The following is a 19,433-nucleotide window of genomic DNA, read 5'->3' on the forward strand; positions in this document are numbered from 1 at the left end:
AAGAAAGCAAATGTCAGGTTAAGTATTACCCACGAGGGGAAGAGCCTCTCTGACTGGCAAGCAAGGGAGGAAAACGGCAAAGGCTCCCAGCTGGCTGTGTGGGGAGCTGCGGCCTACCTCAGAGATCTTCTGGAACTGGTTGTTGGACTGGCTGCACTTCTCAGCTGTCTCCAGAGCGACTTTATAGTTATCCACAAACGCTTTGTACACGCCAAGCTGGCTGGCCTGCAGGGAGGAGACAAAGAATGGAGAGAGAGGAGGGTGGGAATGGGGTGGCGAGAGGACTAGTGAGTGGATGAAAGCTTAACTGGAGCTTCTGTAGTTCCCAAGCACCCAGAACCTCTGACTCAGCACCAACTGGCTTGCTGGCCACCAGAGACAAGGATGAACACATTACAGTATCCCTTTGAACTTGACAGTTTCCACGGAAACTGCTCAGCCAATAAGGTTAACAAGGAGGTAAGGGTGGGGGGAAGGCAGGGCCGGGCCTTTGTTGGCATCCTAGAAATTCAACTCATCATTTGACTCTCTTTTTTAATTTATTTTTTATTTTTTTATTTTTTGTGGTACTGGGAATGGAACCCAGGAGCATTCTGCCTCTGGGCTACACCCCTAGTCCTATTCTATTCTATTCTTTATGTGGAAACAAGGTCTCTCTCACGAAGTTGCAGAAGGCCTCACTACTGAGTTTGACCTCAAACCTGAGATCCTCCTGTCTCAGTCTCCCAAGTACTGAGATTACAAGTATTCACCACCACACCCATATCTAGTAAACCCATTTCTAATAGAAACCATAGCACTATGCTGTCCAATACAGGGATTATGAGCTACATGTGGTGACGAAACACCTGCAATGTGGGCAATACAAAATGAGATGTGCATCTGTGTAAAATCCACACTGTATTCCAAAAATCCAGTATGTAAAAGAGGATGTAAAGTACCTTGTGGTTGTTTTTTGTTTGAGACACTGGTGACTGAAAGCAGGAGTGCTCTACCACTAAGTAACATTCCCAATCCCTTTTATTTTTTATTTTTAGCAGTCTTTTTTTTTTTTTTTTTGTACTGGAGATTAAACTCAGGATAATTCCACCTCTGAGCTACACCCCAGTCTTTTTCATTTTTTAATTTTGAAACAGGGCTTGCTAACTTGCTGAGAATCTTATCTCAGTAAGTTCCTGAAGCTGGCCTCAAACCTGCGATCCTCCTGTGCTAGCCTTCCAAGTACTGGAATTAGAGGCATGAGCCACCACACCTAGCTTGCTAAATTGCCCAGGCTGATCTGGAACTTACCAACTCTCTGCCTGTGTCCCAAGTTGCTGGGATTAGAAGAATGTGGAACCATGTCCAGCAATCTTGTTAATTTTGAAATATGAGCCGCCGGGCGTGGTGGCGCACGCCTGTAATCCCAGTGTTCGGGAGGCTGAGACTGGAGGATCATGGTTTGATGACAGCCTCAGCTACTTAGTGAGGCCCTCCACAATTTAGTGAGACCCTGTTTCAAAACAGAGAATAAAAAACAGGGCAGGATGTGTAGTTCGGAGGTAGAATGCCCCTGGGTTCCATCCCCAGACCCACACAAAAAAATTGAAATATGAATTAGATGTTGAAAGACAGTATTTGGAATTGTTAGGGTAAACAAAAAATATACATATATATATACATATATTTTTTTTTGGGGGGGTGATACTGGAGATTGAATTCTACCTCTGAGCTACACTCCCATCCCTATTTTTTATTCTTTATTTTGAAACAGAGTCTCACTATGTTGCAGAGAGCCTCACTAAGTAGCTGAGGCTATCCGCGAACCTCAATCCTCCTGTCTCAGCCTCCCAAATGCTGGGGTTACAAGTGTGTGCCACCACCCCCAGCTTAAATATATTTTTTAAATTTTTAATTATTTTTAATTTATTTTTATTTTCATGTGGAACATATTGAAAATGGCATACATTCAGGCTGTGCTTGGTGCCCTCTCCCATTCCCGCTCCCCCCCCCAACAATGAGTGTCCAGGTTAACCATGCTATATACATACTTTTACACATATTCAGATGTAGCTCCTCCATTAATCAACCTCAGCCTTCTTCCTCTCCTATCCTTCCATTCTAGCTTTGCTGAGGTTTCCCCTCCATTATCTGGAGTCCCTCTGGTATTCCTAATACTCCCTCCTAGTTTGGGCATATTAGAGAAAACATATATCCCTTCTCTTTCTGTGCCTGGCTGATCTCACTTAACATAATGTTCTCCAGTTCTTTCCATCAGCTTAAATGTATTCTTAAAATTAATTTTACCTTTTTTGTATTTATTTATTTATTTATTTATTTATTTATTTATTTTTGTGGGTCTGGGGATGGAACCCAGGGTCATTCGACCTCTGAAGTACACCCCCTGCTCGATTTTTTATTCTTTATTTGAAACAGGGTCTCACTAAGTTGCAAAGGGCCTCACTAAGTAGTTGAGGCTGTCTGCAAACTGCGATCCTCTGGTCTCAGCCTCCTGAATGCTGGGATTACAAGCGTGAGCCACCACACCTGGCTACTAAAACATTTTAAATTATGTATGTGGCCCACAACTTATTTCTATTGTATGGCATTGCTCTTAGAAAGCATACATGTGCTCAAGGAGATGTAAACAAGGATACTCACTGCTTCTTCCTCTATCTTATAGTGGAAGAGCTGGAAATAAATGCTCATAAATATAGGAACCCAGACATAAACAGCAGTTTAGATGAATGAACTTGGCCAGGCATAGTGGTGCATGCTTGTAATTCCAAATACTTGGGAGGCTGACAGGAGGATCACAGGTTCGTGGCCAGTCTTAGGTACTTAGTCAGGCACTAAGTTTCAAAATAAAGAATAAAAATAGGGCTGGGGGTATAACTCAGAGGTAGAATGCCCTGTGTTCAATCTTCAGTACCATACACACACAAAAAAAATGAACTAGATTTATGTGGAAAGCACAAACATGTTTCAAATGAAATGTTGACTGAATTACAAAGTGTAATATACATATAAACATTTACACATTTTTAAAGAACATGCAAAGCTGGCATGGTGATGCACACTTGTAATCCCAGCATTCGGGAGGCTGAGACAGGAAGATCGCAGTTCATGGGCAGCCTCAACTACTTAATGAGGCCCTTTGCAAATCAGGGAGACCCTGTTTCAAAATAAAGAATAAAAACTAGGGCTGAGGGTGTAGTTCGGAGGTAGAATGCCCCTGGGTTCCATCCCCAGTACTGCAAAAAAAAAAAAAAAAAGCAAGCAAGCAAGCAAGCAAGCAAGAAAGCACCAGCTTCTGTAACTTAGACTTTTAGTAACCTAGTGAGACTTGGTTTCAAAAAACAACAAAATACCAAAAAAGAGCCGGGCGTAGTGGCAAACGCTTGTAATCCCAGCATTCAGGAAGCTGAGACCAGAGGATCATGGTTCACAGACAGCCCCAGCTACTTAGTGAGACCCTCCACAACTTAGTGAGACCCTGTTTCAAAATAAAAAATAAAAAATAGGGTAGGGGGTGTAGTTTGGAGGTCAAATGCCCCTGGGTTCCATCTGCAGACCCGCAAAAAAAAAAAAAAAAAAAAAAAAAAAAAAATCAGGCTGGGGGGGGTATAGCTTAGAGGTAGAATGCCTCTAGGCTCAATCCCTAGTGTAGGAAGGAAGAAAGAAAGTAAAGAAGAAAGAAAGGGAGGGAGGGAAGAAGGGAGGGAGGAATGGAGAGAGGCAGGTAGGCAGGCAAGCCAGTTTTGTTAGGGCAAGGGTGTAACTCAGTGGTAAAGCATATATCCAGCAGGTGTGAGGCCTGGGACTACTCTTCAGCAACATACACACACACACTTTATGGTCTTTATCTTCCAGGCTTAATATCTGTTCATTCTGGGAGGTGCACATGCAGCTGCCTGCTGTTATTCTTTCTGCTTTTTGCAGTGAGGCAGCAAGGGGGTGCAGCTGCTGCTGTGCTTCCTCCTGGGCTTCTGATTCCCACCAAGGTGCTGGGGAAAGTGGGCTGTCCCACAGTCCCAGTCTAGACCACTCTGCTCCATGCAGTACCAGCCAGGTCTAGAGCTTTCCAGGGCAAAGAGCCTTGCATGTAAGCTCGTGGGACTGGGGACAGGAAAGTGAGAGCAGAGAGTAAAAATGGAGATGCTTGGGGAGAAGGCAAGGCCAGCACAGTGCAGGTCTCGGCTCTCCGGGTGCTGGGCTTCTCAAACAGAAAGCTCCTGAGGAAGGGGCAGAGAGATGGACTCTGTCCTTTTCCAGGGAAGTCCTGGCCATCAGTGTCCCCAAGCTACAGGAGATGTGCTACAGAATTGCTTCCTAAGCCAGAACACAAAGCACTGAACCTTCTTCTGGGAAAAGGCTCTCCGTGCCCCTGTTACCATGAGAAGGATAAAGCCTGGGTTAGCATGCCACTCTCTCCTGAGCCAGGAGCAGGAACCACTCATGCACAGGCATGTGTGCAGAGGCCAGCCATCCTGGGCACTGCCGTCTCCACAGTCACCCTAAGCTGGAGGCCCCAAGGCCTGGCCTACCCAGGGTCATTAACTGGAAAGTGGAGGTTGCTTGGAAACAGCAGCTTGGCACTGGAGTGATCTCACAAAACAAACAGCAGAGATGCTAATTCCTTTCTCTTCATAATGAATAATCAAATACCCAGAGACCAGCTGAAAATAAACTGCCTCCAGATGCCCAGCCTGCCCTGGCTCCACCTATGCCCTGACAAGCCTGCAGCCCCAGGCTTCTGACATTAGTTCATAACTAGGCCTATGGAGCTGACACCAGCACAGGGGGCCCTGGTGACAGCAGGGCCCAAGTGATGAAGATAATGAGAAGAGTTTCCCACCCCGGTCTGCTCCCGTCCGAGGAAAGGCTGCCCCAAGCCAATCAGCTTAGGCTCCTGGGACCAGGGAGGGGCGCCTGGGTGCTCACCATCAGTATACCAGGAGAAACATGTGGATTCACCAGAAGCTTGGCATTTCCTTGAAATGATGCCTTCTGGATACATGTTCCTAATAACAGTAACAATAACAACAGCATGCTGGGTGCAGTAGCACAGGCCCCCATAATGCCAGTACTTGGGAGGCCAAAATAGGAGAATCATGAGTTTGAGGTCAGCCTCAGCAATTTATTGAGACAGCAACTTAGTGAGACCCTGTTTCAAAATGAAAAATAAAATACAACTGGGGTGTAGCTGAGAAACAGAATGCTCCTGGGTTCAATCCCAGCACCAAAACCACAGAAACAAATAACAGCAGTGATGAGGATGGCTAACCACTGAGCGTTTACTAATTTATAACCTTCTGAGCACCTAACGGGTATCAACTTACTCTTGCAACAATCCAATGAGGTAAATACTATTATTACTCTTATTTTACAGGGGAGGAAGTTGAGTCAGAGAGTTGGGGTAAGCTGCCCAGTCACAGCACCATCTGTGGCAGAGCTGGGACCAAAATCCGGCTGTAACCTGGCTCTAGACACTCTGCTTGTCTCCGCAACACTGCTGGTCTTAAAATGCAGAGCTCTCAGGACACAGGTGTCTCCTTGAAGTCCAGTCCTCCCCAGACCCAACGGTCAAGACCAGGGTACATTCATTCATCCATTCACTCGTGTATTGACTGCTGGGCTGGTTCTGGGGTCTACGGAGAAGAAAATATAGTCCTCCTGGAGCTAATGGTTTTAGGGTGAGGGGTAGTTGTTATAAATGCTCATGAGGGACAAGCACAGGGGCTGGGGAAGGCTTCTCTGAGGAAGTCACTTCTAATATGGGAACCCATCAAGAGAAGCCAAGAGGATGGGAAGGTCGTTTCAGGCAGCTGGAGCCACAAATACACAGAGGTCAGAAAGTGCCTGCAGTATGGACTGAGGGCAGATAGCCCTGTGTCGGGGGCACAGACGGTGGGGAGGTAGCAGTTGGAGGCCAGAGTGGGCAGAGGCTAGCCTGCAAAGGGTACTGCAGGTATTCCTAAAGTCTAGACTTTAGCCAATGGGCAAGACAGAGCCACTAGCAGGACAGAGCTGAGGAGAAGCAAGGTCTGGTCAGAGTTGAGATGAGTCTCCCATGAGCAGCAGATAGGGGTGGCAGCAGGGGGGCAGGTCAGGAGGCAGGGCCATGGTGGTCTAGAGGAAGGGCACCAGAAGGGGCGGAGAAGGCCGGGTGGATGGTGCATGCCTATAATCCCAGTATTATGAAAGCTGAGATGAGAGGATCACAGGTTCGAGGCCAGCCTCAGCAAGTAGTGAACCTCTCATCAACCTAGTGAGACCCTGCTTCCAAACAAAAATAAAATAGAGCTGGGGGTGTAGCCAGAGGTCGAATGCCCTTGTGCTCAATCTCCTATAATACAAAAAGGGGGGGGGGCAGAGAGAAGTAGTAGCTGTGATGGCATCACAGTAGACATGGGATGTGGAGATGAGGGAGGGGGAGGCAGGTGGGAGCAGGCTGAGGATGAGTCCAAGGTACCCCAGAGAAAGAGACAGGAGGAGGAGCAGGCAACTTCGGAGCATGCTCAGCTAGAGGCCCTAGGATGAGAAGTACAGAGCCCTGTCCATTCAACCAGCCTCAGGGCGGGGGAGGACATGCAGAGGTGCTGTTCCCCACCCCATCGTTCACATTCACACGGGCTCCAGGCTCCTCCTCACCAGCTGGGCTGCCCCAAGTTAAGGTGGGAGAGCCCAGGGGAGAGCCAGCTGGGAGCCTCTGGGGTCTTCCAGGGAACACAGAGGCAAAGCTAGGGTGTCGCGAAAGCCCTGGGAAGCATCTCCCAGTACCAGTGTGTACTCTTCCCCTTCCTCTCCTGGCTGGGGCTGGGTTCCCAGTGCTTTCTGCTCTAGGGACCTCAGCAGATGACCATTACCTGACGCCCTCTTCATCACTGCCACGTTTTACTGAGGCAGCACCAAGATGTCTGAATCCCTGGAGTCTCAGGTGAGTAGCCCTTGACCCCCAGCTGGGCACATGCCTCTCTGGCCGCAGACAGACGGAGGACCGAAAGCCTGCAGGGAAGGCTTCACTGATTCCAGGGCTGGCTCAAAGAGCCCTTGAAGAGAGAGGTGGTGCTTTCTCAGAAGCACACACATACACAGCCTGTTCCCACAATGCCCACAAAATATGCCCAGGGCTTTACCAGGGTGGACCTGGAGTCAAGGTCCTGAGCCCAAGTGCTCCATAAGGCATAGGCCCAGGCCTCTGATTATGCTATGTGGGCTGGGGCTAGTCAGTCCTCCCCCAAGGCCCTGTGTGTGGGTGCTCCCTCAGTGGGAGGCTTACCAGCTTCTGGAAGAGGTGACCCATGGTGACCTGGCTGTCCCACTGCTGCACCTTGGGGCAGAGGTTGTCATAGAACTCCTTGTGGATCTCATAGATGTCCTGGATCTTGTAGAAGATGGTGTCGATCTGCTGGATGGTGAGCACAGGCTGGGAGGTGGTGGCTGTGGCCTTCAGAGGCTTCATGGGCTGGGAGAGAAGTGAAAGAAAGAGCGGAGGTGGGAGAGAGGTAAATAAGCCAGAGTGTCAGCAGTCTGGGGCAGATCGTGGTACCGACTGGGATTTGGTACCGCCCAAATCCTGCCTAGACAAGGCCACCAAAGGCAGGGCACCTGAAATGAGGCTTGTACCTTGGAGCTGCTGTCACAGGCCTCGACAAGCCACATGCAAGGAGGCCTGGCCCAGCAGCCAGAACACACCTCCACCTCCATCTGAGCTCAGCAACTGGCCTGGCCTGCATGGATTTACTGGTTCATTTAACAGGATCTACATCTTTCTTCCACAGTGGCCTCAGGCCCTGAGTCATAGTTCCTTGACATACTTCAATAGAAGGGAGGGTCACCTGGGAACCCAACTCCTTATCTGTTTCAAGAAACAGAACGTCATTCTCAGACTTGGGGTAGAATCCTGAGGACTCATGACAGCTCAGATTCACTGATTTCAGGTCCCGTCACTTAGTACAAGTAGCACACACGTTGTCATCCTCTTGCTTCCCACACCCGTGGCAGGCATTGCTAAGTGATCACGATAACCTTTCCTGTTGAGCACAGCTGTGGTTTCAGACTCTTTCAATGCCCAAGTTGACAAGAAAGTAAAGCCTATCTGTCATCCCTGCTTGTCTACTCCAAGAAGCACCAGGGCCTACAAGTGGACAAGTGAGATGACAGACAATAACTCAGGACCATCTCCCAGCACTACCAGGGATAACTGGGCTTGGGTGAAGACTCTTCAGTGTGACCCTCCATATTCTCTAAATTACTTCCTCTACACAGGATCCACTGGAGGGGCCCAAACTGCCAGAGTCCTGGAGCCACTCATCCTTGTCCTGCTTTGATGCTGTCCCCACCACAGCGGGAAGACAGGAAATGGGGCAGGGAGGCAGTCCCGGGAAGGCAAAGGGGATAGGATTCTCAGCTGCTGGGGAAGCAAGCCCGCATCTGTCACCCGTGTAAGAATGACAAGGCCCTGCTTCCTCCCGAACTTCCCACCATCTACAAAAGGGGAAGAAAAGGCCGCTAACCAGCAGCCAGTCACATGGATGGGCCTGTGTGGGGGTGCATTAGATGGTTCTCACACAGACTGAGGACTTTGGCTTTTACTCTTGATTTCATGTGGGGGAGGGAGAAGGGCTGGCCCTGGTCCCAAATGTAGTAGTTATTTTTATCTGGTGAAGCCTCATATACAATCTTCAGGAGCAGGAAGGGCCAACAAAAGGGTCAGGTAACCCTCACTGAGCTTTTACTCAGTACTGCTACTCTGCCAAAGGACTAGTTACCTGTTACCTACTCTCACCTCCCAGCTCTGGCTGCAGAGGGTAGGGGTGGGATTCTGGGTCTCCATTTTATCCCAGGAGAATTCTCAGAGAGAACCGGGGTTGGGCGGGAGGGTGATATCAACCCTGGCTCTTACTTCCCCAGCCTAAGTGCTTCTCAGGAAGACGGGGCCAGGCATGCTCTGCCTTCACACAGCTGTGTCTGCTTGTCCCATGGCAAGTGGCCTTTCAAAATAGGAGAAAGAAATCCGCCCACTTCCTCCACCTCTGTCCCAGATGGCCTGGTGGCTGCCAGGCAAATCTGCTAACCTATCACCTTGGTCCTACTCACTGGGAGGAGGCATCATTAACCTGTTTGACTGATAAGAAAGCTGAGATGCAGCAGGACTGTGACCTCCAAAGCACACTGCCTGGATATGAGGCTAAGGAGGAGGGCCAGTTGGGGCCAATGATGGCCAGCATGGCCCAGTGACGGAGGTGCTGTGGGCAACAGCCCCTGGACCCTGCAGTCTTGACACAGGCAACAGACAAAACCTGAACCACTGCCCAGAGTCTGGGAGACACAGATGCAGTGCATTTGGTTCTCTTCCTGCCTTTATCCCTGCTCCACCTCTGTCCAGGATTCCAGGACTCACTTGTTAGGGAGCCCACCAGGAACCAGAAGGGTTCCAGAAGATTACCAGACCTGGCCTGAGCAGCACCTAAGGGGCCAGAAGAGAGGCCTCTGTGTGGCATCACGTCCAATTGTAGTGTCTGTAGAGCCCTAGGTACACACGCCTAGGCCCTTTGCATACCAGGAAGTGCTTGGAGCAAAACTTGCAGTTAGGAGTGGAGCCACTGGGAATGGGGCAGGAGGGCAGCGTGTGCTGAGCAGTCAGTTTCTTCTACTCAGAGCCAGACCACCCTGTACAGCAGAGGGCTTAGCTCCCCAGGGGCTGAGCGGGGGAAGGCTGGAGGTTCATGGAGGCAAGAGGGCTTGATTCCTTACCTCTGGGGTTTATCCTCTGAGTCTGTGGATGTGGACAGTCCTGCCCCCTCTTCCTGAGCCTCTAGCCACAAACCTGGCCTCACCTCAACCTCTCTCACTCCCTCTGGCCTCCACTCAAGAAGGAGCCAAGCAAGGTCCCTGGATGACCGAGTAAGGGGGGGGGAAGCTCTAGTCTTCCAGTCGTGTCTAACAAGCTGTTAGAGGGTTGGGCAGGGAGGAGCGGTTTTGGCCCCTAAATTGGCTATGACTGCCCAGATGAGGAGGCTGGGAAAGGCGGCTGGAATCTGAGCCGTTTCTGAGGTGACACAGGCGCCTCCCCCTCTTGTAGGGAACAGGTATGTTGACAGGAACAAAGAAGCCTTTTCTGCCAGCACTGGAGAAAATAACAGCCTCCTGTAATGCTAAGGCTCTATTCTAAGAGTTCTGTGCACAAATTCACATTATCCTCACATCAACCCCACCCAGAGGAGGATTTGTGTACCCAGTCTGCAGATGGGGAAAAAATGAGACATGAAGGCTCATTCACCTGCTGAGGATGGAGAGCTTGTGGGCAGGCAAGAAGATGCTCACAGCCAATTCCTTTCAGACAACTGGGCCCTTTTGGAGTACAGAAACCCACAGTTTACAAGGTGTGCTTCACGTATGTCTGACTCGCACTTGCCGCCCTCTTCCTTCACCTGATATCTGAGTGTGTTCAGCATCCGGCCTTGGACTAGGTCCAAAAGGATCACCCCATCTTCTCAACCCCAAAGGAGAGAGAAGGTAACAGTGTTGCCGTGGTCCCTCCACAACTCATTTCAACAGTCAACAGTGATCTGAAAATATCATTTTTTTTTTTTTTTTACTTTTCAAGAGTAAAGGCCACATTCATATAATTTTTGTGTGTGTATGTGTGGTAAGGGATTGAACCAAGAGGTGTTCTACCTCTGAGCTACACCCCTAGTCCTATTTTTTATTTCTTACTTTGAAACAGGGTCTCACTAAGTTGCAGAAAGTACACCTCACTAAGTAGCTGAGGCTGTCCGCGAACCTGAGATCCTCCTGTCTCAGCCTCCCAAGTACTGGGATTACAAGCGTGCGCCACCACGCCCAGCTAGCTTGCTTGCCTGCTTGCTTTCTCTCTTTTTCTCCAAGCTAAACCCCTGGCCCTTTTTATGTTTTAATTTTGAAACATTTTTTTTTAATTTTGAAATAAGTTCTAAGTTGTCAAGAGTCTTGCTAAGTTGCTAGACTTGGCCTTTAACCTATGATCTTCCTAAAACAGTGGTTTTCAAATCTACAGCTCATGTAAGAAATAATGTGAAAAAAATAAACAAAATAAATAAAAAATGAAAGAATGTGAGCCAGGCATGGTAGTATACACCTGTAAACCCAGTACTTGGGAGGCTGAGACTGAAGGATTCCCAGTTCTCTGGGACACTGAGTGACATCTCACATCGCAGCAAGGACATAAATGTGCACTTGCAGGAATGAGTATTATGGGTCTACACTTGCATTTCTCCTTCTCCCTTTTCCTGATAGTGTCTGTGCCTCAGAGTAAAAACACTCAGAGGAAAGAATTTTACATGACACAGTCACTCTGCATAATATCCAGAAGCATCTAATAAGCACTTTCTTAAGGGCAAAAACATCTTACATCGGTGTAGCACTTTATCTCTGGAAAGCATTTTAATATACATCGGTGTAGCACTTTATCTCTGGAAAGCATTTTAATATTCCCCTCCCCATCTGATTCTCAGGATGCCTCCATCTCAGACAGAACACCAAGGACTCACGTTAGCCCAGCGCTTCAGAGCTTCTCAAAGACCTCACAGAACCTTCCGCCTCCCACCTTCTGACACGGGGCCTTTCTTGGTACTAAACAGTCTCCCTTCCCAGGAAGAAGGGAGAGGGCTTTGTGCCAAGGATGACAGACAGGTCCCAACTTGACTGACAGGCGAAGGGGCCAGTGCTCACCTGGCCAGAGCACTGTAGAGACTTAAAATGCCAATGCCACGGCCATGGGCAGGGGGCACACTTGCCCTTCATACCTGTGCTGCTTCTCCTGTCTTTCTCAGAGCAGGGTAATGGGGGTCAGAGCTGAGCTGAGAGGCACAGCCACCCCATGACTGGCAGCAAGCAGAACCAGTCTGCTGGTAGGACACATGCAAGTCCCCCTTCCTAACTCCAAAAGCAGTCTTAGAACAAGACACTGGCCAACAGGGGAGTGAGCTGGCCCAGGGCAGGTACTCACCAGCAACAAGGCTTCCAGCTGGTTTATGTAGATCTCTTCGCTGGCCAGGAAGCCTGACAGAACCAGCTTCCTCATCTCCAGGCCCTTCCCCGCCTCCACCTACAGGGAAGCAAACCAAAGGCTGAAGCGCCTGAGAATTATTTTAACACTTTCAAGGGGAATAAAGCCAAATATTGTTACAGGAAATTTAACACGTTGCTTTCTCTCCCATCCCTTCCCCCACATTTCCTTATCTGATATCCATCCATCCATCTATCCATCCATCCATCCATCCATCCATCCATCCATCCATCCTTCTATCCGTCAACCCAGCCACCTTTTACTGGTAAGCAAGATAGTCAAGGGCATGTCCTTGAGTCTAGTGGACAGTTTAATAGGGAAGGGGCAATAAAAGCATTTATGACAGAAACTCAGTCCTGACAGTGACAGGGCATGATGATCACATGGGAAGGTACAACAAAGGTCACAACCTAGGTCTGGGGGACAGACAGGGGCCCCCAGAGGATGTGACACAGAAACTGGGGGAAACTGGGTAGAGAGAAGGGGTGGAGCCCCAGCTTCTTGGCCACTTCTGCCGAGATCTTCCTGTCCCCAGAGGGCTCACGCTTACCTCCCCAGCATTTCCTCATTGTGTAAGGCACAGACCCGAGCGAGCTGCAGCCTCCCTCAGAACGCCTGCTCCTCTATGGTGGAGCTCATGCTCTACTTAGCCTTGAGCACCCACAAACCAGCACAGTGTCTGGAACACAGAAAGCACCCCCAAATTTTTCTTTGGTGGAAAAAAATGTGTAATTCTTGTCAACACCCAGGATCTTCAAGAGTCATTCCTGGCCCCTCTTCCTTCTCTCTCCTTTCCCTTGGCCACGTTTCGAAAGCCTCCTTGCTAATCTCTTACATCAAGTCTTCCCTCCCATTGAGTTCCACCCTCCCCTCCACGATGGCGGAGGCCCTGACGCCTGCCCAGCCACCTGGATTCTCATAGCTAACCTCCACCTGCCCTCCCTTCTGTCTACCCACAGCAGCGGGACTAGTCTTCTGAGAAAGCCACCTGATACCTGGTGCTTGTCAGGAACTTAATGTAAATACTGCAAACTTTGATTATTTGTTCATTTATCTATTCGTTCCACAAATAATTACTGAGTGCCTGCCAAGCCCTATAGGAACAATGGGAAATAAGCAGACAATCATCCCTCCCTCATGTGGCTTATAATCAGGTAGGAGAAAAAGACAAACATATAAGTAAGTACTCAGCCATAATCTCTAGCATGGCTCCAACAAGTGCTTTATTTTTTTTAATTTTTATCCTTTTGTGGTACTGGGAATAGAACCAAGGGGTATTCTACCTCAGAGCTATACCTCCAGCCACTATTTTATTTTATTTTATTTTCAGTATGGTGATGGAACCTAGGGGCAGTCTATCACTGAGCTATACCCCCAGTTCTATTTTTTAGTCTTTTTTTAATTTTTGAAACAGGGTGTCACTGAGTTGCAAAGACCTCGCTAAGTAGCTGAAGCTATCTGCGAACCACAATCCTCTGGTTTCCACCTCCCAAATGCTGGGATTATAAGCGTGTGCCACCACGCCTGGCTCCCAATTTTATTTTAAAACAGTCTAAGTTTCAGAGGGCCTTGCTAAGTTGCTGAGGCTGGCCATGAACCTGCGACCCTCCTGTCTCAGCCTCCCAAGTACTGAGATTACAGGTATGTATCACCATGCACATATATCTTTTATTTGATTGATTGATTGATTGATTGATGCTAGAAATTGAATCCAGGACATTCTACCTCTGAGCAATACAGCCAGCCTCCCCCCGCCCCAATATTGGGGATGGAACCCAGGGGCATTCTACCTCCAAGTTATACCCCCAGCCCTACTTTTTATTCTTTATTTTGAAACAAGGTCTCACTAAGTTGCAGAGGGCCTGACTAAGTAACTGAGGCTGTCCATGAGCCAGCGTACTGGGATTACAAGCGTGTGCAACCATTCCTGGGGTTTCATCCAGCCTTTATTCTATTTTTTATTTTGAAACTGGGTGTGGTAGTGCACACTTGTAATCCTAGTACTTGGGAGGCTGAGACAGGAGGATCACAGGTTTGCAGTTAGCCTCAGCTACTTAGTGAGGCCTTCTGCAACTCAGTGAGACCCTGTTTCAAAAATAAAGACCAAAAAATAGGGCTGGGGGTGTAGCTCAGAGGTAGAATGCCCCTAGGTTTAAGCACCGCAAAACAAAACAAAAACAAATTAAAAAAAAAAAAAAACAGGGTCTCACTAAATTGCTGAGGTTAGCTTTGAACTTGCAATCCTCCTATCTCATCTTCTCAAGTACTGGGATTACAGGTATGGGCCACCACACCTGGCTTACCCTTTACTTAAATACCTGCAGTGACTCTCCTCCCTACGCTTATGTCCCCCATGGCCAAGAAATCTCTGTCTTTCCAACATGCAGGGAGTGTCTGGCCTTTGAAATTTGGTTCTTTGTATTGCTGTTGATGATGCCCTCTCTCATCTAAGACCTCTCTTGACTAAATGCCCCTCTCCTTAAAGGCACAGCTGATGTCTCTTCTTCAGTCTCCTTGTGGCGCCCTTGTTACGGCCTTGTTGCCCATCCAGTAATTTCCCAAGGCCCTTGTAGCACCTGCCTCACATACCTCTTCCCTGAGGCCAGCACCTTTCACCACAGCAGACATGTACTGAGGCTTACACATCTTTTCCATGATCCCATTAAACCTCAAGCACCCCTCTGAGGTGGCTTCTGCATTTTCTTATCATATAAATGGAAACAAACAAGACTTAAAAGAGGGAAGCGGCCGGGTATGGTGGCACTTGCTTGTAATACAAGAACTTGGAAGGCTGAGACAGGATGATCATGGTTTACGACCAGCCTCAGATACTTAATGAGGCCCTGTTTCAAAATAAAAACTAAAAAATCGAGCCGGGCGTGATGGCACAGGTTTGTAATCCCAGCATTTGGGAGTCTGAGATTGTGGTTCGCAGCCTCAGCTACTACTTAGTGAGGCCCTTTGCAACTCAGTGAGACCCTGTTTCAAAATAAGGAATAAAAAATACAGCTGAGGGTGTCACTCGGAGGTAGAATGTCCCTGGGTTCCATCTCTAATACCCCCCCCCAAAAAAAAGGCTGGGGCTGTAGGTTGGAGGTAGAACTCCCCTGAGTTCAATTCTCAGTACCAAAATAATAATAATAATAAATCCTGCAGCTGGGCATGGTGGTGCATGCTTGTCAGCATTTGGGAGACTGAGACAGGAAGATTGTGGTTCTCAGACTACTTAGTGAGGCCCTCTGCAACTTAGTGAGACCCTGTTTCAAAATAAAGAACAAAAAATAGGATAGGGGGTGTAGCTCAGAGATTGAATGCCCCTGGGTTCCATCTCCAGATCCGCAATAAATAAATAAACAAACAAATAAATAAATCCTATATCTCCCACTGCTCTGATGATGTCCCTAACTCTTCCAACCCCTTTTTAAGCATTAGGTGGTAGTCAGTTATCTCAAATGGATCCCTTCAGGGCATCAAATGCATATCCTTAATGTTAGCTGGGAGAATGTAGGACATCTTCATCAGAAATCTCTTAGGCCAGGCAGTGTGACAACAGAAGGGGGTGGGACTGAAAGACTGTGTGTGTGTGTGTGTGTGTGTTACTGGGGATTGAATTGGGGGTGCTCTACCAATGAGCTACATATCCATACCTTTTTATTTTTTTATATTTTGAAACTGGGTCTTGCTAAGTTGTTGAGTCTGGCCTTAAACTTGCAATGCTCCTGTCTCAGCCTCCTAAGTACTGAGACTACAGGCATTCACCACTGTACCCTTTTTAAACGGCTGGCCTTGAAGCTAGAGGACGGAGCCAGGGGGTAGAGTGCAGGGGGCCTTTAAAAACTGAAAGAGGCTAGAAAATGGATTTATTCCCTTAGAGCTTTTGGAAGGAATACAATCTTTTGAAAACTTCTGTGAGAAACTAAATTTATGTTGTTTTAAGCCATTAAGTTTGTGGCAATCTGTTCTGACCCCAGATTTGGGGAAGGAGAAGCTATTTATTAATGACTTCACAAGCACCAGGAACTGTGCTATGCATTCTCCACTAGAATCTCGCCATCTGGTAGGTATTGCCATTATCCCACTGAAACAGTACAAACTGCCAGCTGCTGGGAACAGCACAGCCTGCAGCAACGCTCAGACAAGATTAGAGGCTGGAGCAGAGCCCCGGCACCTGGGGGAGGCCCAGGCCTCCACACTGGGGGACCTGTGCTCCCCTACCATGCCCCACTCCCCTCGTGTTCCCTGTGGGCCAATGCTTTGCCTAATGGCTTGGCAAACCCTCTCTAAAGGAAGTTGTCTGGGCACACTGTGAGCATCACTACAGAGCTGGCTGGACCAGGATTCCTGGTGAATTGCAGTCCTAGCTCCAAAGAAAGCTTCATCCAATTTGGCATGAGCAAGACCCTTCAGCCCTGTGACAGCAGCTCAAGTCAGCAAGACAAGACCTTCCCCTCCAGACCCCACCTCACAATCTAATCCTGAACATGGTTTTGAGAAGAAGACAACTCAAGAAGACCAGCCCCCAAAAGCAATAAACCACCACCTCCAAGAGTCCTTACTCTGGGGAGCACTCCCTCTGAGGTTTTGGCTGGGAGGGGCCCTGGAGAACTTAACGATGTGGAATAAAACTCTGCACATTTTTCTAACAGGCCTTTTGCTTGGTTGCCACCTGCGATTTCTTCAATCTTTACTTTTTCTTCTCCAGGCCCCACATGCTCCTGGTTTAGAACTATCTGGAAATTTGCAACTGCTTCTTCAATCCTGGTGGGGCTACTCTTGTCAGGCTCAACTCCATCCACCCTTCTCTGCTACCTGTCAGGCACTGGCGTACAAAGGTAAAGGAGGCAGTCTGTCCCCACCAGCCCTCCAGAGGCATCCACATGCCCAGAATCTCCCAGACAAGTTCTCTGAAGACGTCAGAGTGCCACTGCTTTTGCCAAGCTGCTGGCCAGTTCCCAGCACAGAAAGCTGCCTTCTGAATGGTACTGTCCCCTCTTCTCCAAGTGGAGCTCATAAAACACAGCTGTAGTGGGCTCATTCATCTCTGGCATTCTATGCAGTCTTCTAGGCTGAATGTTTGTCAGCTTCAGGTCTCCATATCAAAGATACCAGGTAACTGTGGCAGGGATACCTGCAGACAAGCCCTAGGCAGATCTGGCTGGGCTTCCACAGAGCTTAGGAGCTAAACAAAGTTTCCAAAGCTTTGATTCTAGGCCAGGCCAAGAAACAATCTCTCCAGGATCCACACAACAATGAGGGCCGAATAGGCAGGGCTGGCTCTCTGGCTGTGCTTCAAAGCCACAGGCCAAGCAACAAGAGTCTGAGACTCTGCAGACAGCAGGATTCAGGCGAGGGAACACATCAGTTTGCAAGGAGCACCCAGAGGGATGTGCTCAGAGTAGGGCCAGGGGATTTTACCCGTGCCCAGGGACTTACACCCAAGCCAAGCATCAGCCCAGGACAGTGAGCTCCTCTGTGAGCTGATAGTACTGGTCTCTTTCAGTTACTTCCTTAGTAGAATTCAGAACAGAGAATAAGGGCTAAAGGATGAAGACCAATGGTGCTGCCTCCCCAAGGTGGGATCCCCACATTCGGGGCTCTCTGCTAGTGTCTAATGCTTTAGGAAGGGCCCCTTGGGCCAGGCAGCATTTCAGAACCTCAATTATTCCCATTCACCTTCACAGCTTTGCTATACTCCCATATCACTTAAAAAGCACCACCTTATTCTAGGCCTCTTATCTTAAGTCAAAGGAAATTTGTACAAGTGCTATTTCTTTTAATAAAATATATGCTTAACTATTAAAGTACAAACTATATATCCAGGTGCCACCTAAAATCACCTCTCAAATCATGACTTATGTGGGCCACACGTCAGGAAACACCCAATGAGGGACAGAGGCAAGACCATCACTGCACGAGGAGGTAGGAGAGACCTGGGCAGGTGAAAAGAAATACAGACATCCCAGACAATCCATTACAACTTGGCACAGGATGACACCTGAAGGGTTAATCTGTACTACAAAAGAGCTTTTATTCCTGACAAATGAGTTCCTTGAAATAGCAGCTTCCACAAGTCCTCGCCTGCCAGCCCTACAAATCTTTAAATAGAACTGTATGAAAGATTTTTGGAAAGTATACACTGTTTTACAGATGGGAGGTGATGTTGCTATCAGTATCTGCATTATGAGTTTACAGATCATTAACTCCTCGAAGGGAAGTCTGGGTTGAGAGACAGAGCAAACTCCAGCTACAGCTCTGGAGAAAACCACTGCCAGCATCACAGCTGTCTCTCAGGGAGATGCAGCATCTCAGAAGCTACACTAGAAACAGGATTGATTTATAGGACTGACATTTGGGCACATTCTCAGCAACATAGCTACTGTTTAAGGTAAGCATCTCTAAAGTAAAGTAATAGCAAAGAGCAAATTGACTTGGATTCCTACCAGCTGCTGGGGAGGAGTGAGCCAAGACCATCTGCATCTGCAGCCCAGGACATGAGCCCAAAGGCACATGAGCAGAAGGGCCTATGTGCACATAGGAACACGTAGGCACATACATGTGCTCATACATGCTTCCCATTCAGCCCTGACTCAACTGGAAGTGGCCTCTCCTCCTTTGAATCTGCAAACACTCTCTCTCTGGTACTGGGTATTGAACTCAGGAGCATTCTGATTCTAAGCTACAACCCCGGTCCTTTTTTATTTTGAAACAGAGTCTCACTGAGTTGCTGAAGGTCTTATGAAGTTGCTAATGGCCTTGGATCTGTGACCTTCCTGTCTCAGCCTCCCAAGTCCTGGGATTTCAGGCAGGCACCAACCATGGTACCGGATTTATCTGCTACCCTCTTATCAGAACCCTTCTCATGGCCTGTTACCTGCACACCTGTCCCTTGCTCTGAACTCTGAGAAAGGATCATGTCTTCTTCACTTTGTTACATCCACGGTGCTGGACAGATGCGATGAACAGAATACAACCTGATAGCACTTGCTGAATGAATCAACAAGCTTTCTTGCCACTTCTCCACAGACCTTGTTTGTCATCCCTCTAAAGCTATGCCCGCCCAGCAGAACAGAAGGGTGTGCAGGATAAGCCAGGGAGCCTGGAACTCCCTGACACTCAGGAAAGGCCCCCTGTCCCTGTTGGAGATAACTCCAGAAATATTATGGCAGCAAAGAGGAGAAGACACCATTCAGGTATCATAGAGAGGAGAGGTGGTTTTAGGTATTTGTCCAGGCCCCCTTTATCAGCTGTGTGCCACCTCCCAAAAACATCTCTGAGATGCAACAAGGACAAGGTACAGACTTTGTGAGTCCTAACAAGCCTTACTCATCTCACAAAGTTTCACTGGCAACAACCACTCACCAAGCACCATGCAGTGTTCAGCAATGAGTACAGCACGCCCTTG

The 19,433-nt window shown here is 48.3% G+C and overlaps 1 protein-coding gene across 4 annotated transcripts in view; it reads right to left on the minus strand.

Annotated features, from left to right (window-relative positions):
* ABR (ABR activator of RhoGEF and GTPase) overlaps positions 1-19,433 on the minus strand; it is a gene marked incomplete at both ends in the record, with an annotated part of 223,971 nt that overhangs the window by 60,741 nt on the left and 143,797 nt on the right. For all 4 annotated transcript variants that reach the window (XM_080713682.1, XM_080713680.1, XM_080713679.1 and 1 more), the window contains 3 exons: positions 118-225; positions 7,262-7,447; positions 11,972-12,070. In XM_080713682.1, the coding sequence (XP_080569808.1) occupies positions 118-225; positions 7,262-7,447; positions 11,972-12,070 (393 nt within the window). The remainder of the gene's footprint in view (positions 1-117; positions 226-7,261; positions 7,448-11,971; positions 12,071-19,433) is intronic.

Source organism: Muscardinus avellanarius (assembly GCF_963383645.1).
Source record: "Muscardinus avellanarius genome assembly, chromosome: 16".
Classification (NCBI taxonomy): Eukaryota; Metazoa; Chordata; class Mammalia; order Rodentia; family Gliridae; genus Muscardinus; species Muscardinus avellanarius.